Source organism: Panulirus ornatus, chromosome 30, assembly GCF_036320965.1.
Source record: "Panulirus ornatus isolate Po-2019 chromosome 30, ASM3632096v1, whole genome shotgun sequence".
NCBI lineage: Eukaryota > Metazoa > Arthropoda > Malacostraca > Decapoda > Palinuridae > Panulirus > Panulirus ornatus.
This window is the reverse complement of record NC_092253.1, coordinates 13393697-13420515: the sequence shown is the minus strand read 5'-3', so window position 1 is coordinate 13420515 and position 26819 is coordinate 13393697. Positions and strand designations below refer to the sequence as shown.

General features: G+C 41.0%; 1 protein-coding gene across 1 annotated transcript in view; it reads left to right on the top strand.

The window, feature by feature from the left end:
* The window catches only part of LOC139758281 (uncharacterized), a 54874-nt gene that overhangs the window by 21398 nt on the left and 6657 nt on the right, over window positions 1-26819 (top strand). Inside the window, 3 exon segments of the mRNA XM_071679491.1 lie at window positions 4361-4462; window positions 4464-4542; window positions 21717-21816. Of these exon segments, the coding sequence (XP_071535592.1) occupies window positions 4361-4462; window positions 4464-4542; window positions 21717-21816 (281 nt within the window).

Sequence of the window (26819 nt, the reverse complement as noted above, 5' to 3'; positions counted from 1 at the left end):
CTATCCCCAGGGATAATATATATATATATATATATATATATATATATATATATATATATATATATATATATATATATATATATATATATATATACATATATATATATATAAGTATACTTACGTTAAGTAGGAGAGATGGCCAGAGAGCGTTATTGGATTACGTGTTAATTGACAGGCGTGCGAAAGAGAGACTTTTGGATGTTAATGTGCTGAGAGGTGCAACTGGAGGGATGTCTGATCATTATCTTGTGGAGGCTAAGGTGAAGATTTGTATGGGTTTTCAGAAAAGAAGAGTGAATGGTGGGGTGAAGAGGGTGGTGAGAGTAAGTGAGCTTGAGAAGGAGACCTGTGTGAGGAAGTACCAGGAGAGACTGAGTACAGAATGGAAAAAGGTGAGAACAATGGAAGCAAGGGGCGTGGGGGAGGAATGGGATGTATTTAGGGAATCAGTGATAGATTGCGCAAAAGATGCTTGTGGCATGAGAAGAGTGGGAGGTGGGTTGATTAGAAAGGGTAGTGAGTGGTGGGATGAAGAAGTAAGAGTATTAGTGAAAGAGAAGAGAGAGGCATTTGGACGATTTTTGCAGGGAAAAAATGCAATTGAGTGGGAGATGTATAAAAGAAAGAGACAGGAGGTCAAGAGAAAGGTGCAAGAAATGAAAAAAAGGGCAAATGAGAGTTGGGGTGAGAGAGTATCATTAAATTTTAGGGAGAATAAAAAGATGTTCTGGAAGGAGGTAAATAAAGTGCGTAAGACAAGGGAGCAAATGGGAACTTCAGTGAAGGGCGCAAATGGGGAGGTGATAACAAGTAGTGGTGATGTGAGAAGGAGATGGAGTGAGTATTTTGAAGGTTTGTTGAATGTGTTTGATGACAGAGTGGCAGATATAGGGTGTTTTGGTCGAGGTGGTGTGCAAAGTGAGAGGGTTAGGGAAAATGATTTGGTAAACAGAGAAGAGGTAGTAAAAGCTTTGCGGAAGATGAAAGCCGGCAAGGCAGCAGGTTTGGATGGTATTGCAGTGGAATTTATTAAAAAAGGGGGTGACTGTATTGTTGACTGGTTGGTAAGGTTATTTAATGTATGTATGACTCATGGTGAGGTGCCTGAGGATTGGCGGAATGCGTGCATAGTGCCATTGTACAAAGGCAAAGGGGATAAGCGTGAGTGCTCAAATTACAGAGGTATAAGTTTGTTGAGTATTCCTGGTAAATTATATGGGAGGGTATTGATTGAGAGGGTGAAGTCATGTAAAGAGCATCAGATTGGGGAAGAGCAGTGTGGTTTCAGAAGTGGTAGAGGATGTGTGGATCAGGTGTTTGCTTTGAAGAATGTATGTGAGAAATACTTAGAAAAGCAAATGGATTTGTATGTAGCATTTATGGATCTGGAGAAGGCATATGATAGAGTTGATAGAGATGCTCTGTGGAAGGTGTTAAGAATATATGGTGTGGGAGGCAAGTTGTTAGAAGCAGTGAAAAGTTTTTATCGAGGATGTAAGGCATGTGTACGTGTAGGAAGAGAGGAAAGTGATTGGTTTTCAGTGAATGTAGGTTTGCGGCAGGGGTGTGTGATGTCTCCATGGTTGTTTAATTTGTTTATGGATGGGGTTGTTAGGGAGGTAAATGCAAGAGTTTTTGAAAGAGGGGCAAGTATGAAGTCTGTTGGGGATGAGAGAGCTTGGGAAGTGAGTCAGTTGTTGTTCGCTGATGATACAGCGCTGGTGGCTGATTCATGTAAGAAACTGCAGAAGCTGGTGACTGAGTTTGGTAAAGTGTGTGGAAGAAGAAAGTTAAGAGTAAATGTGAATAAGAGCAAGGTTATTAGGTACAGTAGGGTTGAGGGTCAAGTCAATTGGGAGGTGAGTTTGAATGGAGAAAAACTGGAGGAAGTGAAGTGTTTTAGATATCTGGGAGTGGATCTGGCAGCGGATGGAACCATGGAAGCGGAAGTGGATCATAGGGTGGGGGAGGGGGCGTAAATTCTGGGGGCCTTGAAGAATGTGTGGAAGTCGAGAACATTATCTCGGAAAGCAAAAATGGGTATGTTTGAAGGAATAGTGGTTCCAACAATGTTGTATGGTTGCGAGGCGTGGGCTATGGATAGAGTTGTGCGCAGGAGGATGGATGTGCTGGAAATGAGATGTTTGAAGACAATGTGTGGTGTGAGGTGGTTTGATCGAGTGAGTAACGTAAGGGTAAGAGAGATGTGTGGAAATAAAAAGAGCGTGGTTGAGAGAGCAGAAGAGGGTGTTTTGAAATGGTTTGGGCACATGGAGAGAATGAGTGAGGAGAGATTGACCAAGAGGATATATGTGTCGGAGGTGGAGGGAACGAGGAGAAGAGGGAGACCAAATTGGAGGTGGAAAGATGGAGTGAAAAAGATTTTGTGTGATCGGGGCCTGAACATGCAGGAGGGTGAAAGGAGGGCAAGGAATAGAGTGAATTGGAGCGATGTGGTATACCGGGGTTGACGTGCTGTCAGTGGATTGAATCAAGGCATGTGAAGCGTCTGGGGTAAACCATGGAAAGCTGTGTAGGTATGTATATTTGCGTGTGTGGACGTATGTATATACATGTGTATGGGGGGGGGGGTTGGGCCATTTCTTTCGTCTGTTTCCTTGCGCTACCTCGCAAACGCGGGAGACAGCGACAAAGTATAAAATTTTTTTTTTTTTTTTTTTTTTTTTATTTTGTGCTGTCTCGCGTTGCGAGAGGAGAAACAGACAAAGAATGGCACCCCCCCCCTCATATACAGTCAACACCAATACATACTACCAGTTCAGTTTCCAGGTTCATGCTGATCATCACTGACGGCACGTCAACCCGTATCCAATGCTCATTCACTTATCTTGTCTTCACTGATGTCGGCCGATACACAATCTTTTTCACTCATTTCACTCTTGTTCTTTTGTCCCATCGCAATTCTCTGGTCAATTTCTACCATTTTCTGTGCCCAACTTCAAAACCTTGTTCACACGTTTTTTATTTCAATCTTTACTTCGTACTTACTCGATAACCCCTCAACCACACATTGTCCTAAAATCTCATTCCAGCACATCCATCCTGCGCAATCTTATCATTGCCACGCCTGCAACATCAACATTGTTGGAACCACTATTCCTTCAAAATACCATTTTTGCTATTCGGATAATGTTCTCGACTTCACAATGTTATCAAGGCCCAAAAATTTTCGCACCTCCCACACTATGATCATTCCGTATCATGGTTCCATCGCTGACAGATCCATCCAGATATCTAAACACTTACTTCTCAGTTTTTCCATTCAAACTCACCTCCAATTGACTGAACCCTCACCTACTGTACCTAATAAACCTTGCTCTTATTCACATTTACTCTAACTTCTTTTCCACACACTTTACCATAATCAGTCACCAGCTTCTCAGTTTTCATGAATCAGCACCGCGCTGTATCACCAGCGTATCAACAATGGATCACTTCCCAAGCTCTCTCATCCCCAACAGACTTCATACTTGCCCCTCTTTCCAGGACTCTTGCATTTACCTCTCTAACAACCCCATCCATAAACAAATTAAACAACCATGGAGACATCACACACCCCTGCCGCAAACCTACATTCACTGAGAACCAATCACTTTCCTCTCTTCCTACACGTACACATGCATTACATCCTCGATAAAAACTTTTCACTGCTTCTAACAACTTGCCTCCCACACCATATATTCTTAATACCTTCCACAGAGCATCTCTATCAACTCTATCATATGCCTTCTCCAGATCCATAAATGCTACATACAAATCCATTTGCTTTTCTAAGTATTTCTCACATACATTCTTCAAAGCAAACACCTGATCCACACATCCTCTACCACTTCTGAAACCGCACTGCTCTTCCCCAATCTGATGCTCTGTACATGCCTTCACCCTCTCAATCAATACCCTCCCATATAATTTACCAGGAATACTCAACAAACTTATACCTCTGTAATTTGAGCACTCACTCTTATCCCCTTTGCCTTTGTACAATGGCACTATGCACGCATTCCGCCAATCCTCAGGCACCTCACCATGAGTCATACATACATTAAATAACCTTACCAACCAGTCAACAATACAGTCACCCCCTTTTTTAATAAATTCCACTGCAATACCATCCAAACCTGCTGCCTTGCCGGCTTTCATCTTCCGCAAAGCTTTTACTACCTCTTCTCTGTTTATATATATATATATATATATATATATATATATATATATATATATATATATATATATATATATATATATATATATACAGCAAGTCATTTTCTATATTATCTTAATCGAACATAACATCTTTAGCTTGAATAATAAGGTGTCTAAGAGAGCTCTTTAAAATTTTCAGACCGTCAAATATGGAATATTCCGCGAGATTGCCGACTTACAGAGTAAAGGACGAGTCAAGTTTCACACGCAAGCTCAGTTCCAGGAGAGTGTCGACCTCCTAGGTGAGAAGGGGTGACCATATTCTGGTCGATATTTCTGGCACACAAAGAAATCTGGTCGCTGAGGACTTCTCACGAACAGGTTTGAAAATGCCTTATGCCTCTTACTAATGCGCACCAACATTGGGCATAATAGACGTGCAGGAAACAGTGATGCGTTTTATAACAAAACACACACAAGAGAGAAATATATATATATATGTGTATATATATATGTATATACATACACGTCCACACACGCAAATATACATTCTTATACATCTCACGTATATATATGTATACACACACAGACATATACATATATACACTTGTACAAAATTCATACTGTCTACCTTTATTCATTCCCATCGCCACCCCACCACACATAAGATAACAACACCCTCCCCCCCTCATATGCGCGAGGTAGCGCAAGGAAAAGACAACGAAGGCTATATTCGTTCACCCTCAAGCTCTAGCTGTCATGTAATAATGCACCGAAGCCACAGCTCCCTTTCCACATCCAGGCTCCACAGAACTTTCCATGGTTTACCCCAGACGCGTCACATGCCCTGGTTCAATCCATTGACAGCACGTCGACTCCGGTATACCACATCGTTCCAATTCACTCTATTACCACACATCCCCCTTACCCTATTATTACTCGATGAAACCACCTCACACCAAATATTGTCCCCAAACATCTCATTTCCAGCACATCCACCCTCCTGCGCACAACTCTATCCATAGCCCGCACCACTATTCCTTCAAACATACACATTTTTGCTTTCCGAGATGATACTTTCGACTTCCACACATTCTTCAATGCTACCAAAATTTTCACCCCCTCCCCCACCCTATGATTCACTTCCGCTTCCATGGTCCATCCGCTTCCAAATCCACTACCAGATATCTAAAACACTTCACTTCCTAAAGTTTTTCTCCCTTCAAACTTACCTCCCAATTGACTTGTCCCTCAACCCTACTGTACCTAATAGCCTTGCTCTTAATCACATTTACTCTCAGCTTTCTTCTTTCTCGCACTGTTTACCAAATCATTTTCCCTAACCCTCTCACTTTGCACACCACCTCGACCAAAAGACCCTACATCTGCCACTCTATCATCAAACACATTCAACAAACCTTCAAAATACTCACTCCATCTCCTTCTCACATCACCACTACTTGCTATCACCTCCCCACTAGCCCCCTTCACTGAAGTTCCCGCTTGTTCCCTTGTTTCACGCACTTTATTTACCTCCTTCCAAAACATCTTTTTCTTCTCCCTAAAATCTAATGACACTCTCTCACTCCTACTATCATTTGCCCTTTTTTCACATTTTGCACCTTTCTCTTGACCTCCTGCCTCTTTCTTTTTTACATCTCCCATTCATTTGCATCATTTACCTGCAAAAATCGTCCAAATGCCTCTCTCTTCTCTTTCACTAATAATCTTACCTCTTCATCCCACCACTCACTACACTTTCTAATCTGCCCACCTCTCAAGTTTCTCATGCCACAAGCATCTTTTGCGCAAGCCATCACTGCTTCCTTAAATACATCTCATTCCTCCCCAACACATATATATATATATATATATATATATATATATATATATATATATATATATATATATATATATATATATATATACATATACATATACATATAAGCATATTATAAAAAATGAGTTTTAGAAGATATACTCAATTGGATCTAAGCTAAAGTACCCTCGATTTTTCAATGATAAATTCCTTAAGTTAGCATAGAAATAGCATTATCGAGTTGAACATAGACTTCCCATTGACACCAAGACTCTTTTTGTTCTCCGTTTTAATGATAATGAAATATACTTTCCATGTTGCTGAAATCCTTTATTGTAATGTTGCATTCAGCGACAATAACACTATAAAGAATATCATAATCAGGAAATCACCAGAAAATTCTCGTGGACGTTTCTATAAAGTGCCTTATAGAAATTAGGATAAGTTTTATTTTTGGCAGACTGGTAAGGATCTTTCTTTTAGACGTTAACAACCAAAATATAATATAAGAATTGGACAAAAATCAAATATTTTCTTTAATCACGTTGAAAACTATGATCATTGCAGTGACTAGAGAAATGCCACCTCATTTATTAACCCTACCTCCAGTACCACGAGAAATATCATTGAATCTTCTATTATCAAGTACAGAAAGAATTATAACTTAAATATTAGGGAAGGTCTATAGAAATTGGATAGTTCTGTTATTGATATATTTTGTAAACAATTCCCCTTCTTGAACAAATCAGTAGTTTATAATACGATCCATGTCTGTCTTGGACAATCAAATAGCGTCCTAGCTACGTCTCTTCTTTGTACATCAACCGACTTATATATCTTTCATGTTTCTCCCCTGAGGATGTGACTATCACACGAAAGTGCACCTGTTTCATTTTCCCGGTGGAATTTCATCTTCCGCAAAGCTTTTACTACCTCTTATTTGTTTACCAAATCATTCTCCCTAACCCTCTCACTTTGCACACTACATCGACCAAAACACCCTATGCCTGCCACTCTATCATCAAACACATTCAACGAACCATCAAAATACTCACTCCATCTCCTTCTCACATCACCACTACTTGTTATCACCTCCCCATTAGCCCCCTTCACTGATGCTCCCATTTGTTTCCTTGTCTTAGGCACTTTACTTACCTCCTTCCAAAGCATCTTTTTATTTTCCCTAAAATTTAATGATACTCTCTCACCACAACTCTCATTCACTCTGTTTTTCGCCTCTTACACCTTTTTTTTGACCTACTGCCTCTTTCTTTTATACATCTCTCAGTCATTTGCATTATTTCCCTGCAAAGATCGTCCAGATGCCCTCTCTTTCTCTTTCACTAATAATCTTACTTCTTCATCCCACCACTCACTACCCTTTCTAATCTGCCCACCTCCCATGCTTCTCATGCCACAAGCATCTTTTGCACAAGCCGGCACTGCGGGTATGGATGGTATTGCAGTGGAACTTATTAAAAAAGGGGGTGACCGTATTGTTGACTGGTTGGCAAGGTTATCTAATGTATGTATGACTCATGGGGAGGTGAATGAGGACTGACGGAATGCTTGCATAGTGCCATTGTACAAAGGCGAAGGGGATAAGAGTGAGTGCTCAAATTACAGAGGTATAGGTCTGTTGAGTATCACTGGGAAATCATATAGGAGGGTATTGATTGAGAGGGTGAAGGTATGTACCGAGCATCAGATTGGGGCAGGGCAGTGTGGTTTCAGAAGTGGTAGAGGATGTGTGGATCAGGTGTTTGCTTTGAAGAATGTGTGAGAAATACTTAGAAAAGCAAATGGATTTGTATGTAGCATTTATAGATCTGGAGAAGGCGTATGATAGAGTTGATAGAGATGCTCTGTGGAGGTATTAAGAATATATGGTGCGGGAGGTAAGTTGTTAGAAGCAGTGAAAAGTTTTTATCGAGGATGTAAAGCATGTGTACGTGTAGGAAGAGAGGAAAGTGATTGGTTCTCAGTGAATGTTGGTTTGCGGCATGGGTGCGTGATGTCTCCATGGTTGTTTGATTTTTTTATGGATGGGGTTGTTAGGGAGGTGAATGCAAGAGTTTTGAAAAGAGTATGCAGTCTGTTGTGGATGAGAGAGCTTGGGAAGTGAGTCAGATGTTCCCCGCTGATGATACAGCGCTGATGGCTGATTTGGGCAAGAAACTGCAGAAGCTGGTGATTGATTTTGGTAAAGTGTGAGAAAGAAGAAAGCTGAGAGTAAATGTGAATAAGAGCAAGGTTATTAGGTACAGTAGGGTTGAGGGACAAGACAATTGGGAGGTAAGTTTGAATTGAGAAAAACTGGAGGAAGTGAAGTATTCTAGATATCTGGGAGTGGATTTGGCAGCGGATGGAGCCATGGAAGCGGGAATGAATCATAGGGTGTGGGAGGGGGCGAAAGTTCTGGGAGCGTTGAAAAATGTGTGGAAGTCGAGAGCGTTATCTTGGAAAGCAAAAATGGGTATGTTTAAAGGAATAGTGGTTTCATCAATGTTGTATGGATGCAAGGCATGGGCTATAGATAGAGTTGTGCGGAGGAGGGTGGATGTGCTGGATATGAGATGTTTGAGGACAATATCTGATGTGAGGTGGTTTGATCGAGTAAGTAATGAAAGTAAGTAATGGTAAGAGAGATGTGCGGTAATAAAGAGAGTATGGTTAAGAGAGCAGAAGAGTGTGTTTTCAAATGGTTTAGTCACATGGAGAGAATGAGTGCGGAAAGATTGACAAAGAGGATATATGTGTCAGAGGTGGAGGGGACGAAGAGAAGTGGGAGATAAGATTTGAGGTGGAAAGATGGAGTGAAAAATATTTTGAGTGATCGGGGCCTGATCATGCAGGAGGGTGAAAGGCGTGCAAGGAATAGAGTGAATTGGAACGATGTGGTATATCGGGGTCAAAATGCTGTCAATGGATTGAACCAGGGTATGAGAAGCGTCTGGGGTAATCCATGGAAATTTTGTGGGACCTAGATGTGGAAAGGGAGCTGTGGTTTTGGTGCATTATACGTGACAGTGGGAGACTGAGTGTGAACGAATGTGGCCATTGTTGTCTTTTCCTAGCGCTACCTCGCGCACATGCGAGGGAAGGGGGTTTCATTTCATATGTGGTGGAGTGGCGATGGGAATGAATAAAGACAGGAAGTATGAATTATGTACGTGTGTATATATGTATATGTCTGTGTGTGTATACATATGTATACGTTGAGATGTATCGGTAAGTATATATGCGTGTGTGGATGTGTATGTATATACATGTGTATGTAGGTGGGTTGGGCCATTCTTTCGTCTATTTTCTTGCGACAAAGTATAATAGTATGTATATATATATATATATATATATATATATATATATATATATATATATATATATATTTTTTTTTTTTTTTTTTTTTTTTATTCATTTGTTTTGCTTTGTCGCTGTCTCAAGCGTTTGCGAGGTAGCGCAAGGAAACAGACGAAAGAAATGGCCCAACCCACCCCCATACACATGAATGTATGGAAGGTGACAACCTTATCTTGGAGAGGAAAAATAGGTATGTCTGAAGGAATAGTAGTTCCAACAATGTTATATGTTTGCGAGGCATGAACTACAGATATGATTGTCCGGAGGAGGTTAGATTTGTTGGAAATGAAATGTTTGAGGACAATATGTTGTGTGAGGTGGTTTGATGGAGTAAGTAATGAAAGGTTAAGAGAGATGTGAATGAATTGAAGCGTCTGGGGTAGACCATGGAAAGGTTTGTGGGCCCTGGATATGGAGAAGGGAGCAGTGGTTTCGGCGCATTACACATGACAGCTAGAGACTGAGAGTAATCGATTCTGGCTTTTTTTGTCTAACACTAGCCGAACAACGAACAAAGTGCATATTCATATACATCTGCGTTGCACAGTTAGGTTTGGTAAAATGATATCTGCTGGCTGTGTGAGCCCGATGGGAAATGACCGATGTAGATCCTGTTGTTTACCAACGTGAGACGAAGTGTGTTTGAGTACATAGTTTTCGGATAGTCATTTCCCTATTAGGGGCGATCATAATGTGCTGAGAGGTGCAACTGGAAGGGATGTCTGATATTGTTTTGTGGAGGCGAAGGTGAAGATTTGTAGAGGTTCTCATAAAAGAAGAGAAAATGTTGGTATGAAGAGAGTGGTGAGAGTAAGTGAGCTTTGGAAGGAGACTTGTGTGAGGAAGTACCAGGAGAGACTAAGTGCAGAATGGAAAAAGGTAAGAGCAAAGGACGTAAGGGGAGTGAGAGAAAAATGAGATGTATTTAGGGAAGCAGTGATGGTTTGCACAAAAGATGCTTGTGGCATGAGAAGCGTGGGAGGTGGGCAGATTAGAGAGAGTAGTGAGTGGTAGGATGAAGAGGTAAGATTATTAGTGAAAGAGAAGAGAGAGTCATTTGGCCGATTTTTGCAGGGAAATAGTGCAAATGATCGAAGATGTACAAAGGAAAGAGGTAGGAGGTCAAGAGAAAGGAGCAAGAGGTGAAAAAGAGGGCAAATGAGAGTTGGGTTGAGAGAGTGTCATCAAATTTTAGGGAGAATAAAAATATTTTTGGAAGAGAGTAGATAAAGTGCGTAAGACAAGAGAACAAATGGGAACATCGGTGAAGGGGGATAATGGGGAGGTAATAAGAAGTACTGGTGGTTGTGAAAAGGAGATGTAGTGTGTATTTTGATGGTTTGTTGAATGTGTTATATGATAGAGTGGCAGACATAGGAGGTTTTGGTGGATGTGGTGTGCGAAGTGAGATTGTCAGGGAGAATGATTTGGTAAACAGAGAAGAGGTAGTGAAAGCTTTGTGGAAGATGAAAGCCGGCAAGGCGGTGGGTTTCGATGGTATTGCAGTGGAATTTATCAAAATTTGGCGACTGTGTTGTTGACTGGTTGGTGAGGATATTCAATATAAATATGGCTCCTGGTGAAGTGCCTGAGGATTGGCGGAATGCATGCATAGTGCCATTGTACAGAGGCAAAGGGATAAGGGTGAGTGTTCAAATTATAGAGGTATAAGGTTTTTGAGTATTCCTAGGAAATTATATGGGAGGATATTGATTGAGAGAGTGAATGCATGGACAGAGCATCAGATTGGGGAAGAGTAGTGTGGTTTCAGAAGTGGTAGAGCGTGTGTAGATCAGATGTTCGATTTAAAGAATGCTTGTGAGAAATACGCTGAAAAACAAGTGGATTTGTACGTAGCACTTATGGATCTGGAGAAGGCATATGATAAAGTTGATAACGATGCTCTGTGGAGGGTATTAAGAGTATATGGTGTGGGAGGCAAGTAGCTATAAGCAGTGAAAAGTTTTTATCGAGGATGTAAGGCATGTGTTCGAATAGGAAGAGATGAAAGTGATTGGTTCCTAGTAAGTGTCGGTTTGTGTGCATGGTTGTTTAACTTGTTTATGGATGGGGTTGTTAGGGAGGTTAATGCAAGAATTTTGGAGAGCGGGGCAAGTATGCAGTTGTGGATGAGAGGGCTGGTAAGTGAATCAGTTTTTGCTCGCTGATGATACAGCGCTGGTGGCTGATTCGGGTGAGAAACTGCAGAAGCTGGTGGCTGAGTTTGGTAAAGTGTGTGAAAGAAGAAAGCTGTGTGCTAATAAAAAGAGTGTAGTTGAGAGACCAGAAGAGGGTGCATGAAATGGTTTGGTCACATGGAGAGAATGAGTGAGGAAAGGTTGACAAAGAGGATATATGTGTCAGAGGTGGAGGGAACGAGGAGAAGTGGGAGACTAAATTGGAGGTGGAAGGATGGAGCGAAAAATATTTTTAGCAATCGGGGCCTGAATATGCAGGAGGGTGCAAGGCGTGCAAGGAATAGAAAGAATTGGAACGATGTGGTAAATCAGGGTCGACGTGCTGTCAATGGATTGATCCAGGGCATGTGAATCGTCTGGGGTAAACCATGAAAACGTTTTGGGGGCTTGAACATAGAAAGGGGGCTGTGGTTTCTGTGCATTATACATGACAGGTAGAGACTGAGTGTGAACGAATGTGGCCTTTATTGTCTTTTCCTAGCACTACCTCGCGCGCGTGCGGAGGGAGGCCGTTGTCATTTCATGAGTGGCGGGGTGGCGACGGGAATGAATGAAGGCAGCAAGTGTGAATCATGTACATGTTTATACATGTATACGTCTGTGTTTTTATATATATGTATTCATTGAAATGTATAGGCATGTATACGTGCGTGTATGGACGTGTATGTACATACATGTGTATGTGGGTGGGCTGGGCCATTCTTTTGTCTGTTTCCTTGCGCTACCTCGCTAACGCGGGAGACAGCGACAAAGCAATATATATATGGGGATAGGGGAGAAAGAATACTTCCCACGTATTCCCTGCGTGTCGTAGAAGGCGACTAAAAGGGAAGGGAGCGGGGGGCTGGAAATCCTCCCCTCTCGTTTTTTTTTTTTTTTTTTTTTTTTTTTTTCCAAAAGAAGGAACAGAGAAGGGGGCCAGGTGAGGATATTCCCTCATAGGCCCAGTCCTCTGTTCTTAGCGCTACCTCGCTAATGCGGGAAATGGCGAATAGTATGAAAAAAAAAAAAAAAATATATATATATATATATATATATATATATATATATATATATATATATATATATATATATATATATATATATATATATATATACTTCACATCCATTACATAGAGTATCCATACACAGAACCCTCCCCAGTATATGAATATATGGGAGTGACCTGGACTGCGATACATCGAGCACTTGTACACTATGACACAAAGGCTCCCCCTCCATTCATGAAGAAACGCGAGTGTTGATTACTACTTAGAGCCTAACTCTGGATGAAAAACATAAGATTTACGAGAAATAGGCTGGATAGAGAAGAAGTCGTCACTCAAAGCATTATATAATTGAATATTCTCCTCTGCTGATAACCTCATATCCTTTTTCCATGGATACTCCTTATTGTAGACGGATTATTCTTGGTTATCAGTAAAATTGTCTGCCGTTAAGCATATCAATATATTAAACGGTTTGCCGTTTTCATCAAAACCCTAAGAATACCCTATCCAGTTGGAGCTACGATTGTAAATATTTCTATGGTGTTTCATACGAGTGAAATTGGTGATACAGGTGAGGCAGAGCATACTATAAACCGTGTGTGGCACTTTTAGCAGCCTAATGCTTAAGGAATTCACTTTTTGCTGAAAAGGACACTTTGTGTGCAAAATGCAATGATTGACATCTCAGTAACTTTACCGAGCATACATCACTTTTTGACACAGCACGAACAATCCTGCCCAGATGTGAGGAAAAAAGAAAGTAAATTCAGGACAAAACGGCGAAAATAGAGGGAAAAGGGAAAGTTGATTAGTTTTCCTGAAGTGTTTATAGACCTGGCTTTTAAAGTTAGAAAGGATGTAGCAAGAAAGAGCGGCACTGCGCGTAACTTTATTATTTTATGCTAGCTAACACCAGACTATTCTACTCTGTTACTACACGATCATACTCGACGTAAGGGAAACCCCACGCAGCGAAAGTGTAAATCGTGACCATGTAAATGTATCAAAATCATCCAGTATAAAAGAATAACGTGTCCATCAGCTCTTTGGAGGAAGGATCAAGCAACTCTTAACCTATGAGTGCCGTCATTTACACTACCTTGAAAATGCCCTCACCTCCAGAAAGGGTGATTATATTATCATTGATTTCAACTATGGGGCGACAGATCGCCGCTTTATCAAACACGGCATTTTCAACACGTTACTTGAACGCGCCACTTTTGTGATTGAGGTATCCTCAATATGGTTAATACAGAAGGGTGGGGGCGATTAGGGAAGACAATCTGGGAGGTGAATGCTCGTGTGAGGCTAACTGTGAGGTGAGTGCTCGTGTGAGGCTACCTAACTGTGAGGTGAGTGCTGGTCTGAGGCTAGCTCGTTGAAGAGGTTATAGGGCGAGAGGATAGAGAGCCTAAAAGGAATATTTTGAGTATCAGGGCCACAATCTGTTTTTATCATGGATAGAGCAAATATCAGTTTAGTAACATCAGTGATATTTTTTACCAGTTGATTGAAGTAACAAATAATGAGTGTCCTCGATGAAGCTCCGTCCGTCTTCAAGGGTTCCGGCTTCGGTCTTATAGTGAACCCACTCCCCACACCGTTGCCGTTGACTCCACAAATACTTTTAGTTGCGCATTGCCCTAAATATGAATCATAATTTCTAGTGGAACTAATAACATGTACGTAATATATATATATATATATATATATTTTTTTTTTTTTTTTTTTTTATACTTTGTCGCTGTCTCCCGCGTTTGCGAGGTAGCGCAAGGAAACAGACGAAAGAAATGGCCCCCCCCCCCATACACATGTACATACACACGTCCACACACGCAAATATACATACCTACACAGCTTTCCATGGTTTACCCCAGACGCTTCACATGCCTTGCTTCAATCCACTGACAGCACGTCAACCCCTGTATACCACATGACTCCAATTCACTCTATTTCTTGCCCTCCTTTCACCCTCCTGCATGTTCAGGCCCCGATCACACAAAATCTTTTTCACTCCATCTTTCCACCTCCAATTTGGTCTCCCTCTTCTCCTCGTTCCCTCCACCTCCGACACATATATCCTCTTGGTCAATCTCTCCTCACTCATTCTCTCCATGTGCCCAAACCATTTCAAAACACCCTCTTCTGCTCTCTCAACCACGCTCTTTTTATTTCCACACATCTCTCTTACCCTTACGTTACTTACTCGCTCAAACCACCTCACACCACACATTGTCCTCAAACATCTCATTTCCAGCACATCCATCCTCCTGCGCACATCTCTATCCATAGCCCACGCCTCGCAACCATACAGCATTGTTGGTACCACTATTCCCTCAAACATACCCATTTTTGCTTTCCGAGATAATGTTCTCGACTTCCACACATTTTTCAAGGCTCCCAAAATTTTCGCCCCCTCCCCCACCCTATGATCCACTTCCGCTTCCATGGTTCCATCCGCTGACAGATCCACTCCCAGATATCTAAAACACTTCACTTCCTCCAGTTTTTCTCCATTCAAACTCACCTCCCAATTGACTTGACCCTCACCCCTACTGTACCTAATAACCTTGCTCTTATTCACATTTACTCTCAACTTTCTTCTTCCACACACTTTACCAAACTCAGTCACCAGCTTCTGCAGTTTCTCACATGAATCAGCCACCAGCGCTGTATCATCAGCGAACAACAATTGACTCACTTCCCAAGCTCTCTCATCCCCAACAGACTTCATACTTGCCCCTCTTTCCAGGACTCTTGCATTTACCTCCTTTACAACCCCATCCATAAACAAATTAAACAACCATGGAGACATCACACACCCCTGCCGCAAACCTACATTCACTGAGAACCAATCACTTTCCTCTCTTCCTACACGTACACATGCCTTACATCCTCGATAAAAACTTTTCACTGCTTCTAACAACTTGTCTCCCACACCATATATTCTTAATACCTTCCACAGAGCATCTCTATCAACTCTATCATATGCCTTCTCCAGATCCATAAATGCTACATACAAATCCCTTTGCTTTTCTAAGTATTTCTCACATACATTCTTCAAAGCAAACACCTGATCCACACATCCTCTACCACTTCTGAAACCGCACTGCTCTTCCCCAATCTGATGCTCTGTACATGCCTTCACCCTCTCAATCAATACCCTCCCATATAATTTACCAGGAATACTCAACAAACTTATACCTCTGTAATTTGAGCACTCACTCTTATCCCCTTTGCCTTTGTACAATGGCACTATGCACGCATTCCGCCAATCCTCAGGCACCTCACCATGAGTCATACATACATTAAATAACCTTACCAACCAGTCAACAATACAGTCACCCCCTTTCTTAATAAATTCCACTGCAATACCATCCAAACCTGCTGCCTTGCCGGCTTTCATCTTCCGCAAAGCTTTTACTACCTCTTCTCTGTTTACCAAATCATTTTCCCTAACCCTCTCACTTTGCACACCACCTCGACCAAAACACCCTATATCTGCCACTCTGTCATCAGACACATTCAACAAACCTTCAAAATACTCATTCCATCTCCTTCTCACATCACCGCTACTTGTTATCACCTCCCCATTTACGCCCTTCACTGAAGTTCCCATTTGCTCCCTTGTCTTACGCACCCTATTTACCTCCTTCCAGAACATCTTTTTATTCTCCCTAAAATTTACTGATAGTCTCTCACCCCAACTCTCATTTGCCCTTTTTTTCACCTCTTGCACCTTTCTCTTGACCTCCTGTCTCTTTCTTTTATACTTCTCCCACTCAATTGCATTTTTTCCCTGCAAAAATCGTCCAAATGCCTCTCTCTTCTCTTTCACTAATACTCTTACTTCTTCATCCCACCACACACTACCCTTTCTAAACAGCCCACCTCCCACTCTTCTCATGCCACAAGCATCTTTTGCGCAATCCATCACTGATTCCCTAAATACATCCCATTCCTCCCCGACTCCCCTTACTTCCATTGTTCTCACCTTTTTCCATTCTGTACACAGTCTCTCCTGGTACTTCCCCACACAGGTCTCCTTCCCAAGCTCACTTACTCTCACCACCTTCTTCACCCCAACATTCACTCCTCTTTTCTGAAAACCCATACTAATCTTCACCTTAGCCTCCACAAGATAATGATCAGACATCCCTCCAGTTGCACCTCTCAGCACATTAACATCCAAAAGTCTCTCTTTCGCACGCCTGTCAATTAACACGTAATCCAATAACGCTCTCTGGCCATCTCTCCTACTTACATAAGTATACTTATGTATATCTCGCTTTTTAAACCAGGTATTCCCAATCATCAGTCCTTTTTCAGCACATAAATCTACAAGCTCTTCACCATTTCCATTTACAACACTGAACACCCCATGCATACCAATTATTCCCTCAACTGCCACATTACTCACCTTTGCATTCAAATCACCCATCACTATAACCCGGTCTCGTGCATCAAAACCGCTAACACACTCATTTAGCTGCTCCCAAAACACTTGCCTCTCATGATCTTTCTTCTCATGCCCAGGTGCATATGCACCAATAATCACCCACCTCTCTCCATCAACTTTCAATTTTACCCATATTAATCGAGAATTTACTTTCTTACATTCTATCACATACTCCCACAACTCCTGTTTCAGGAGTATTGCTACTCCTTCCCTTGCTCTTGTCCTCTCACTAACCCCTGACTTCACTCCCCAGACATTTCCAAACCACTCTTCCCCTTTACCCTTGAGCTTCGTTTCACTCAGAGCCAAAACATCCAGGTTCCTTTCCTCAAACATACTACCTATCTCTCCTTTTTTCACATCTTGGTTACATCCACACACATTTAGGCACCCCACTCTGAGCCTTCGAGGAGGATGATCACTCCCCGCGTGACTCCTTCTTCTGTTTCCCATTTTAGAAAGTTAATACAAGGAGGGGAGGATTTCCGGCCCCCCGCTCCCGTCCCCTCTAGTCGCTTTCTACGACACGCGAGGAATACGTGGGAAGTATTCTTTCACCCCTATCCCCAGGGATAATATACATATATATATACATATACACACACACACACACACACACACATATGCACATACACACACACACACACACATACATATATATACATATGAAAAATGTAAGAACAATTTAGAAACAAACTTTTAGCTTGAAATGAATGAAAAAAAAAATGAATGAATGTCACATAATGGTTCAACCTCTGGCTATGGAAAAGGAAATGTACAATTTATTCACACAAACGTCAATAGCAGTTCTCATCAATTTCACCACTGTGTCAGTAAGCTTCAATGTCTAAGCTACATTTTTCTCCAACTTCACTATTTTCTTGTCAAAAACACCATGCATGAAAACTATCACTCCATTAACACAACTATAAACATTAACTTCCCCTTTAAAAGTTCTGGGGAAGTCTGTCTCGATACACTGCGGCGAGGCGACGCGACGCTGACACAATCACTGTCACAATATCACTTCTGCCTCCTCAAGTCAATCTCTCAGCCACAGTGCAGGCCTTCATCGTCGAAATCGGTCTTCTTCCTCATTTGCCGAACCCGTCCTCCAGCGCGCTCTCCACCCAGCACCTCGTCCACGTCCTTTAGTAGAGTTTCCATTCACGTCTCCCATGTCAAGTGCCTCCACATATATATATATATATATATATATATATATATATATATATATATATATATATATATATATATATATATATATATATATATATATATATATATATACATGACTACTATCATGAGATCCCCTGAGACGACCAAAGGCGAAAGCATTCATGGCAAAAGAAGAATGTAAGAATAAGATTTTGATATTGCATTGATATATATATATATATATATATATATATATATATATATATATATATATATATATATATATATATATATATATATATATCATTAAATTTTAGGGAGAATGAAAAGATGTTCTGGAAGGAGGTAAATAGAGTGCGTAAGACAAGGGAGCAAATGGGAACTTCAGTGAAGGGCGCAAATGGGGAGGTGATAACAAGTAGTGGTGATGTGAGAAGGAGATGGAGTGAGTATTTTGAAGGTTTGTTGAATGTGTTTGATGATAGAGTGGCAGATATAGGGTGTTTTGGTCGAGGTGGTGTGCAAAGTGAGAGGGTTAGGGAAAATGATTTGGTAAACAGAGAAGAGGTAGTAAAAGCTTTGCGGAAGATGAAAGCCGGCAAGGCAGCAGGTTTGGATGGTATTGCAGTGGAATTTATTAAAAAAGGGGGTGACTGTATTATTGACTGGTTGGTAAGGTTATTTAATGTATGTATGACTCATGGTGAGGTGCCTGAGGATTGGCGGAATGCGTGCATAGTGCCATTGTACAAAGGCAAAGGGGATAAGAGTGAGTGCTCAAAGTACAGAGGTATAAGTCTGTTGAGTATTCCTGGTAAATTATATAGAAGGGTATTGATTGAGAGGGTGAAGGCATGTACAGAGCATCAGATTGGGGAAGAGCAGTGTGGTTTCAGAAGTGGTAGAGGATGTGTGGATCAGGTGTTTGCTTTGAAGAATGTATGTGAGAAATACTTAGAAAAGCAAATGGATTTGTATGTAGCACATATGGATCTAGAGAAGGCATATGATAGAGTTGATAGAGATGCTCTGTGGAAAGTATTAAGAATTTATGGTGTGGGAGGCAAGTTGTTAGAAGCAGTGAAAAGTTTTTATCGAGGATGTAAGGCATGTGTACGTGTAGGAAGAGAGGAAAGTGATTGGTTCTCAGTGAATGTAGGTTTGCGGCAGGGGTGTGTTATGTCTCCATGGTTGTTTAATTTGTTTATGGATGGGGTTGTTAGGGAGGTGAATGCAAGAGTTTTGGAAAGAGGGGCAAGTATGGAGTCTGTTGTGGATGAGAGAGCTTGGGAAGTGAGTCAGTTGTTGTTCGCTGATGATACAGCGCTGGTGGCTGATTCATGTGAGAAACTGCAGAAGCTGGTGACTGAGTTTGGTAAAGTGTGTGAAAGAAGAAAGTTAAGAGTAAATGTGAATAAGAGCAAGGTTATTAGGTACAGTAGGGTTGAGGGTCAAGTCAATTGGGAGGTAAGTTTGAATGGAGAAAAACTGGAGGAAGTAAAGTGTTTTAGATATCTGGGAGTGGATCTGGCAGCGGATGGAACCATGGAAGCGGAAGTGGATCATAGGGTGGGGGAGGGGGCGAAAATTCTGGGAGCCTTGAAGAATGTGTGGAAGTCGAGAACATTATCTCGGAAAGCAAAAATGGGTATGTTTGAAGGAATAGTGGTTCCAACAATGTTGTATGGTTCCGAGGCGTAGGCTATGGATAGAGTTGTGCGCAGGAGGATGGATGTGCTGGAAATGAGATGTTTGAGGACAATGTGTGGTGTGAGGTGGTTTGATCGAGTAAGTAACGTAAGGGTAAGAGAGATGTGTGGAAATAAAAAGAGCTTGGTTGAGAGAGCAGAAGAGGGTGTTTTGAAATGGTTTGGGCACATGGAGAGAATGAGTGAGGAAAGATTGACCAAGAGGATATATGTGTCAGAGGTGGAGGGAACGAGGAGAAGTGGGAGACCAAATTGGAGGTGGAAAGATGGAGTGAAAAAGATTTTGTGTGATCGGGGCCTGAACATGCAGGAGGGTGAAAGGAGGGCAAGGAATAGAGTGATTGGATCGATGTGGTATACCGGGGTTGACGTGCTGTCAGTGGATTGAATCAGGACATGTGAAGCGTCTGGGGTAAGCCATGGAAAGCTGTGTAGGTATGTATATTTGCGTGTGTGGACGTATGTATATACATGTGTATGGGGGTGGGTTGGGCCATTTTTTTCGTCTGTTTCCTTGCGCTACCTCGCAAACGCGGGAGACAGCGACAAAGCAATATATATATATATATATATATATATATATATATATATATATATATATATATATATATATATATTATTTATTTGTTTATTTATTTATCTATTATGCTTTGCAGCTGTCTCCCGTGTTACCTAGGTAGCGCAAGGGAACAGACGATCGAATGGCCCAATCCACCCACATACACATGTATATAGAACACGTCCACATACGCACACATACATACTTATACATTTCAACGTATACATACATTTACATACACAGACATATACATTTATGCACATGCACATATTCATACTTGCTGCCTTCATCCATTTCCGTCGACATCCCGCGACACATGAAATAGCACCCCCCTCCCCCCTGCGCGCGTGCGAGGTAGCACTAGGAAAGATAACAAATGCCACATTTGTTCACACACTCTCTAGCTGTAATGTGGAATGCACCGAAACCGCAGCTCCCTTTCCACATCCAGGCCCCACAGAACTTTCCATGGTTTACCCCAGACGCTTCACATGCCTTGGTTCAATCCATTGGCAGCACGTCGACCTTGGTATACCACATTGTTCCAATTCATTCTATTCCTTGCAAGCCTTTCACTCTCCTCTATGTTCAAGCCCGTTTGTTCAAAATCTTTTTCACTATATCCTTCCACCTCCAATTTGCTCTCCCACTTCTCGTTCCCTTCACCTCTGACACATATATCCTCTGCGTAAATCTTTCCTCACCCATTCTCTCCATGTGACCAAACCATTTGAATACACCCTCTTCTGCCCTCTCAACCACCCTTTTTTTTTTTTTACTCTGCGATTCTCTACCCTTTCATAACCTACTAGATCAAACCACCTCATACCACATATTTTTCTCAAAAATTTCTTTTCCAACATATCCACCTTCCTCCGCATAACCCTATCTATAGCCCTAGCCTTGGAACCATATAACATTGTCACAACCGCTATTCCTTCAAACGTACCCATTTTTGCTCTCCGAGATATTGTTCTCGCCTTCCACACATTCTTCAACGCTCCCAGAACTTTCGCACCCTTCCCACCCTGTGACGCACTTCCACTCTCATGGTTCCATCCGCTGCTAAATCCACCGACAGAGATCTAAGGCAATTAATTCTCCAGTTCTCCATTTTAACCTGCCTCCCAATTGACTTGTCCCTCAACCCTACTGAACCTAATAACATTGCTCTCTTTCACACTTACTCTCAGCTTTCTTCTTTATATATACATAATATGCTGATGAAAAAAGGCATCAGGACTGAAAAACTAAATGTACCATTGTGTTAGCTTATCAAGTGTCAAAGAATTTTCCAATCATAGGTCGCTGTGATTTCTACATGTCCATAGATGCATTCCTACCCTACCAGTTCACCTTGATCGTCCAAAAGAATAGTCCACTTCTACATACTCTAAACAAAAGGTATCTATAGATTACTCAGTTATGCTTTCATTAACATTTGCTCATGATTGATATTATATGGTACAATTCTGAAAGGAATGATAAATACTACTACTGCTATTACTAATGATACTGCTATGGAACATAGTTTTTGTTCCTGAGTAGCAAGTGTTTATTTCCTAATTGTTAAGGCGTAAACAGTAGAGAAAACGGCCATTATTCCCTTCAAACTTTGCTATCATGACCAGGAGAGTGATATTTTGACATTTGCTTATATCCAGTTGGATAACAGGTGGATTTGCACATTTCTATTCTTTTAAAATCAGAAAAACAACTGCATATGAATCAAAAGTAACATGTATTTACACTAAAGTTAAAGAAAAGTGATCACAAAAGATTTAGAAGGGAGTATCACTTTTTCTAGATTTACGATTGTACTGTTAATCAGATCCCATATATAATCTCCCATCATGTTCTCGTTTTATGTTTCTCAGTAGCGACGTTTGAAGTCCAGTGGATACGCTCCCCATGTTCCTCCGAATACGTTCCAATGTTCTTGAGTTTATCAAGATGAGCGTCAAGGATATGGACTTTGAGGGACATTCTGCATGCCATTTTTCAATAATTTTCCACCATAGCCTCAATCAGCTCCGCATAGTTTTCGGCTTTATGGTTACTAGGAAGTCCCGAACCACTGCGACAAAGCTGTACCAAGCTACTTTCTTGCACTCCAGGATCTTCTTTATCTGTGGTCCGACGAAGACACAGGCTTTGACCTTCGCCTCAGACAGCTTAGGAAAGAAGTCTTGAGGTACTTATCTGTAATTGTGACAATAGCTTCATGAAGCTTAATCTTACGTGCATTGGTGGCACCAAAACCTTCTGGGGGTCTAGGAGTAGCTCCCACTTGACGTTGTTCATCCCCACAGAGAAATCGGTCTGCTGTGGCCAGTCCCGTCTTTGCTAGTGAGCTGCGGTGTCTCTGCTGTCCCATAGGCAAAGATAAGACTGAAAATTGGTAAAATAACCTTAGAAACCCATCAGGAATGGCACCATTTTGAAGTCTCCGATGACTTTTCCTCGTCTTTTATTTTTTATAGTCTGCGGGCCAAAACGGAACTGCATACTTAAGGTGTAGTCTTACTCGAGAATAATAAAGTGAGAATTGTTTCTGATCTTATAATCTATGTTTCTGGGTATGAAATCTGATATTTGGTTACCTTTTTTACTTGCTGCTTGACACTGATAGTGTATTCCCAATTGTTGCTAATGATAGTTCCAAGGTCATTTTCTTCATATACTTTAGTTAGAGAGTTTACGAATAGCTTGTAGTCATAACGTATATTCTTGTCCCCAAAGTGCATAACTTTACACTCGTCTTCATTATACGTCATTTGCCATCTGTCTGGCTACTACTCTTTTAATCATTTCACAGTCCCGGCTGTTTACAATTCCTCCTAGTTTAGTATTGTCAGCAAATTTGGAGATCTTAGATATGAGACCGAGTTATAGGTCATTAATTTGTATTATAAAAAAATTGGACCTAGGATCGACCCCTGTGGCACACCACTCGTTACGTCTAAGCAGTCTGAGGCTTCGCCGTTTAATGCTAAGTGCTGCTTTCTTCAGGCAAACTAGTCTCTGATCCATGCATAGAACTCTTCACAGATTCCGTGTGCTTTGAGTTTATGTGAAAGTCTCTTGTGAGGTACTTTATCGAAATCGTTATGGAAATCTGAATATACTACATCAGACGGTAATTTTTCGTCCCAATTCTTATGAATAACATATAGAATCCAGGGAATATGTCAGGCAAAATTTTCTTTTTTATAGCGGAAACCGTGTTGGTTGTCCGATATAATTTTGTGTTTCAGAAACGTGACAATTTTATCTCGTATTATTTTTTCCAACATTTTGCCTCACACTGACTTAAGGCTAATTGTGCGGTAGTTCAAGGCACATTTTTTGTCTCCTTACTTTATATATATAGGATTAACATTTGCCAGTTTCCATTTAGTGGACACATGACTATCCGATAGAGATTTGTTGAATATTTTTGTTATGAGGTAAAGCAGCTCTCTCCTGAACTTAAAAAATCTTGGAGCTATCTGGCCCGTTGGAATTATTAAAATTCAATTGGTCCAAGCATTTGAGTACTTCAGTGCTCTCTATTTCTCTAACCTTCAACTCATCTTCATCAGATCCTTGAAACATTTTCGTTGGTTGCGGTATTCGAGATGCTTCTTCTTTAGTATGCTGGCCATTTCCTTGTCGTCAGTAGTGTCATATTAGTGTCATCGTAGTGTGTCATATTCGTTTCGTAATGGTCCAATTTCTTCATTTACTTCTTCCTTTGTCATATATATTTGAAGAACTCCTTGTGATCATTCTTAACTTTCAAGGAGATTCTTTTTTCTTCGTCGCGTTTATTCTGTCTCATGGCCATTTTACACTCTCTTTGGATTTTGATTAATTCCTGGCGATTTTCATCGGTTCCCATTGATTTGAATTTTTCATGTTTTCTTCTTTTGGCGAATTAGTCTTCTTATTCTCCTATTCATCCATGATGGTTTCGAAATATTGCAATTTCTCTTTATAATTTGTGGAATATGTTTATTTTCAATCTTGAGTTGTGTGTTTCTAGAATTATTCCACATTCTGTGTAAACGCCAAGAAGTTTGTTCTATTGGCACTGCGAATTCCTTGTTTGATGTTTATAAAGTTTGTTCTCCTGTAATCTGGGATCAAGAGTTTTTATCATTTATTTCATAACCTAAATTTATCTCTAGTTTAATCAAACTGTGATCGCTGTTTGACAAACTCTCGCCTCCTTCGCAAGAGTTGATTAAGTTTGTGTCACTGGTGAGGACAATATCAAGAATCTTTTCACCTCTAGTTTTTATTTCATCATCTGCTCTAGAAAAGCGTCTTGTCAGTTCTGTTAATCCCGTTCTCTCTCGGTGACCTGTTAAAGCGTTCCAGTTTATATTTGGACTGTTAAGTCTCCTCCTATTATAACCTCTTCGCTGTTTATTATAGTTTTGATTTCATTATATAACATCTTATCGTCGTCTTCTTTTGGCTTAAGAGGTATGTAAATAACGTTGAGACGTAGTTTACTTTGGAACGTGTCGGTCATGTCAATATATAGAGTCTTAATTGCTTATCTTAATGACACTTAAATTGTAATCAACGCAGATCAAGACTCCACCACCTTCCCGGTATAAGCGATCTTTTGTAGACAGTTTGTATCCGGGTACTGCTAACTCGGCGATTATGTGTATGTTCCCAGAGTTTACCGACGTCTCTGAAATTGGAATAACATTCGGTTATATATATGATTCACTTCCGCTTCCATGGTTCCATCCGCTGCCTAATCAACTCCCAGATATCTAAAACACTTCACTTCCTCCAGTTTTTCTCCATTCAAACTTACCTCCCAATTGACCTGTCCCTCAACCCTACTGTACCTAATAACCTTGCTCTTATTCACATTTACTCTCAGCTTTCTTCTTTCACGCACTTTACCAAACTCAATCACCAGCTTGTGCAGTTTCTCACAAAAATCAGCCACCAGCGTTGTATTATCAACGAACAACAACTGACTCACTTCCCAAGCTCTCTCATCCACAACAGACTGCATACTTGCCCCTATTTCCAAAACTCTTGCATTCACCTCCCTAACAACCCCATCCATAAACAAAATAAACAACCATGGAGACCACACACCCCTGCCGCAAACCTACATTCACTGAGAACCAATCACTTTCCTCTCTTCCAACACGTGAACATGTCTTACATCCTCGATAAAAACTTTTCACTGCTTCTAACAACTTGCCTCCCACACCATATATTCTTAATACCTTCCACAGAGCACCTCTATCAACTCTATCATATGCCTTCTCCAGATCCATAAATTCTACATACAAATCCATTTGCTTTTTCTAATTATTTCTCACATACATTCTTCAAAGCAAACACCTGATCCACACATCCTCTACCACTTCTGAAACCACACTGCTCTTCCCCAATCTGATGCTCTATACATGCCTTCACCCTCTCAATCAATACCCTCCCATTCAATTTCCCAGGAATACTCAACAAACTTATACCTCTGTAATCGGAGCACACACTTGTATCCCCTTTGTCTTTGTATAATGGCACTATGCAAGCATTCCGACAATCCTCAGGCGCCTCACCATGAGTCATGCATACATTAAATAACCTTACCAACTAGTGAACAATACAGATATCCCCTTTTTTAATGAATTCCACTGCAATACCATAGGAACCCGCTGCCTTGCCGGCTTTCATCTTCCGCAAAGCTTTTACTACCTCTTCTCTGTTTACCAAATCATTTTCCCTAACCCTCTAACTTTGCACACCACCTCGACCAAAACACACTATATCTGTCACTCAATCATCAAACAAATTCAACAACCCTTCAAAATATTCACGCCATCTCCTTCTCACATCACCACTACCTGTTACCACCTCCCCATTAGCCCCCTTCGCTGAAGTTCCCATTTATTCCCTTGTCTTACACACGTTATTTACCTCCTACCAGAACATCTTTTTATTCTCCCTAAAATTTAATGATATTCTCTCACCCCAACTCTCATTTGCCCTCTTTTTCACCTCTTGCACCTTTTTCTTGACCTCCTGCCTCTTTCTTTTATACATCTCCCACTCATTTGCATTATTTCCCTGAAAAAATTGTCCAATGCCTCTCTCTTCTCTTTCACTAATAATCTTACTTATTCATCCCACCACTCACTACCCTTTCTAATCTGCCCACCTCCCACGCTTCTCATGCCACAAGCATCTTTTGCGCAAGCCATCACTGCTTCCCTAAATATATCCCATTCCTCCTCCACTCCCCTTATGTCCTTTGTTCCCGCCTTTTTTCCATTCTGTACTCAGTCTCTCCTGGTACTTCCTCACACAAGTCTCCTTCCCAGGCTCACTTACTCTCACCACTCTCTTCACCCTAACATTCTCTGTCTTTTCTGAAAACCTCTACA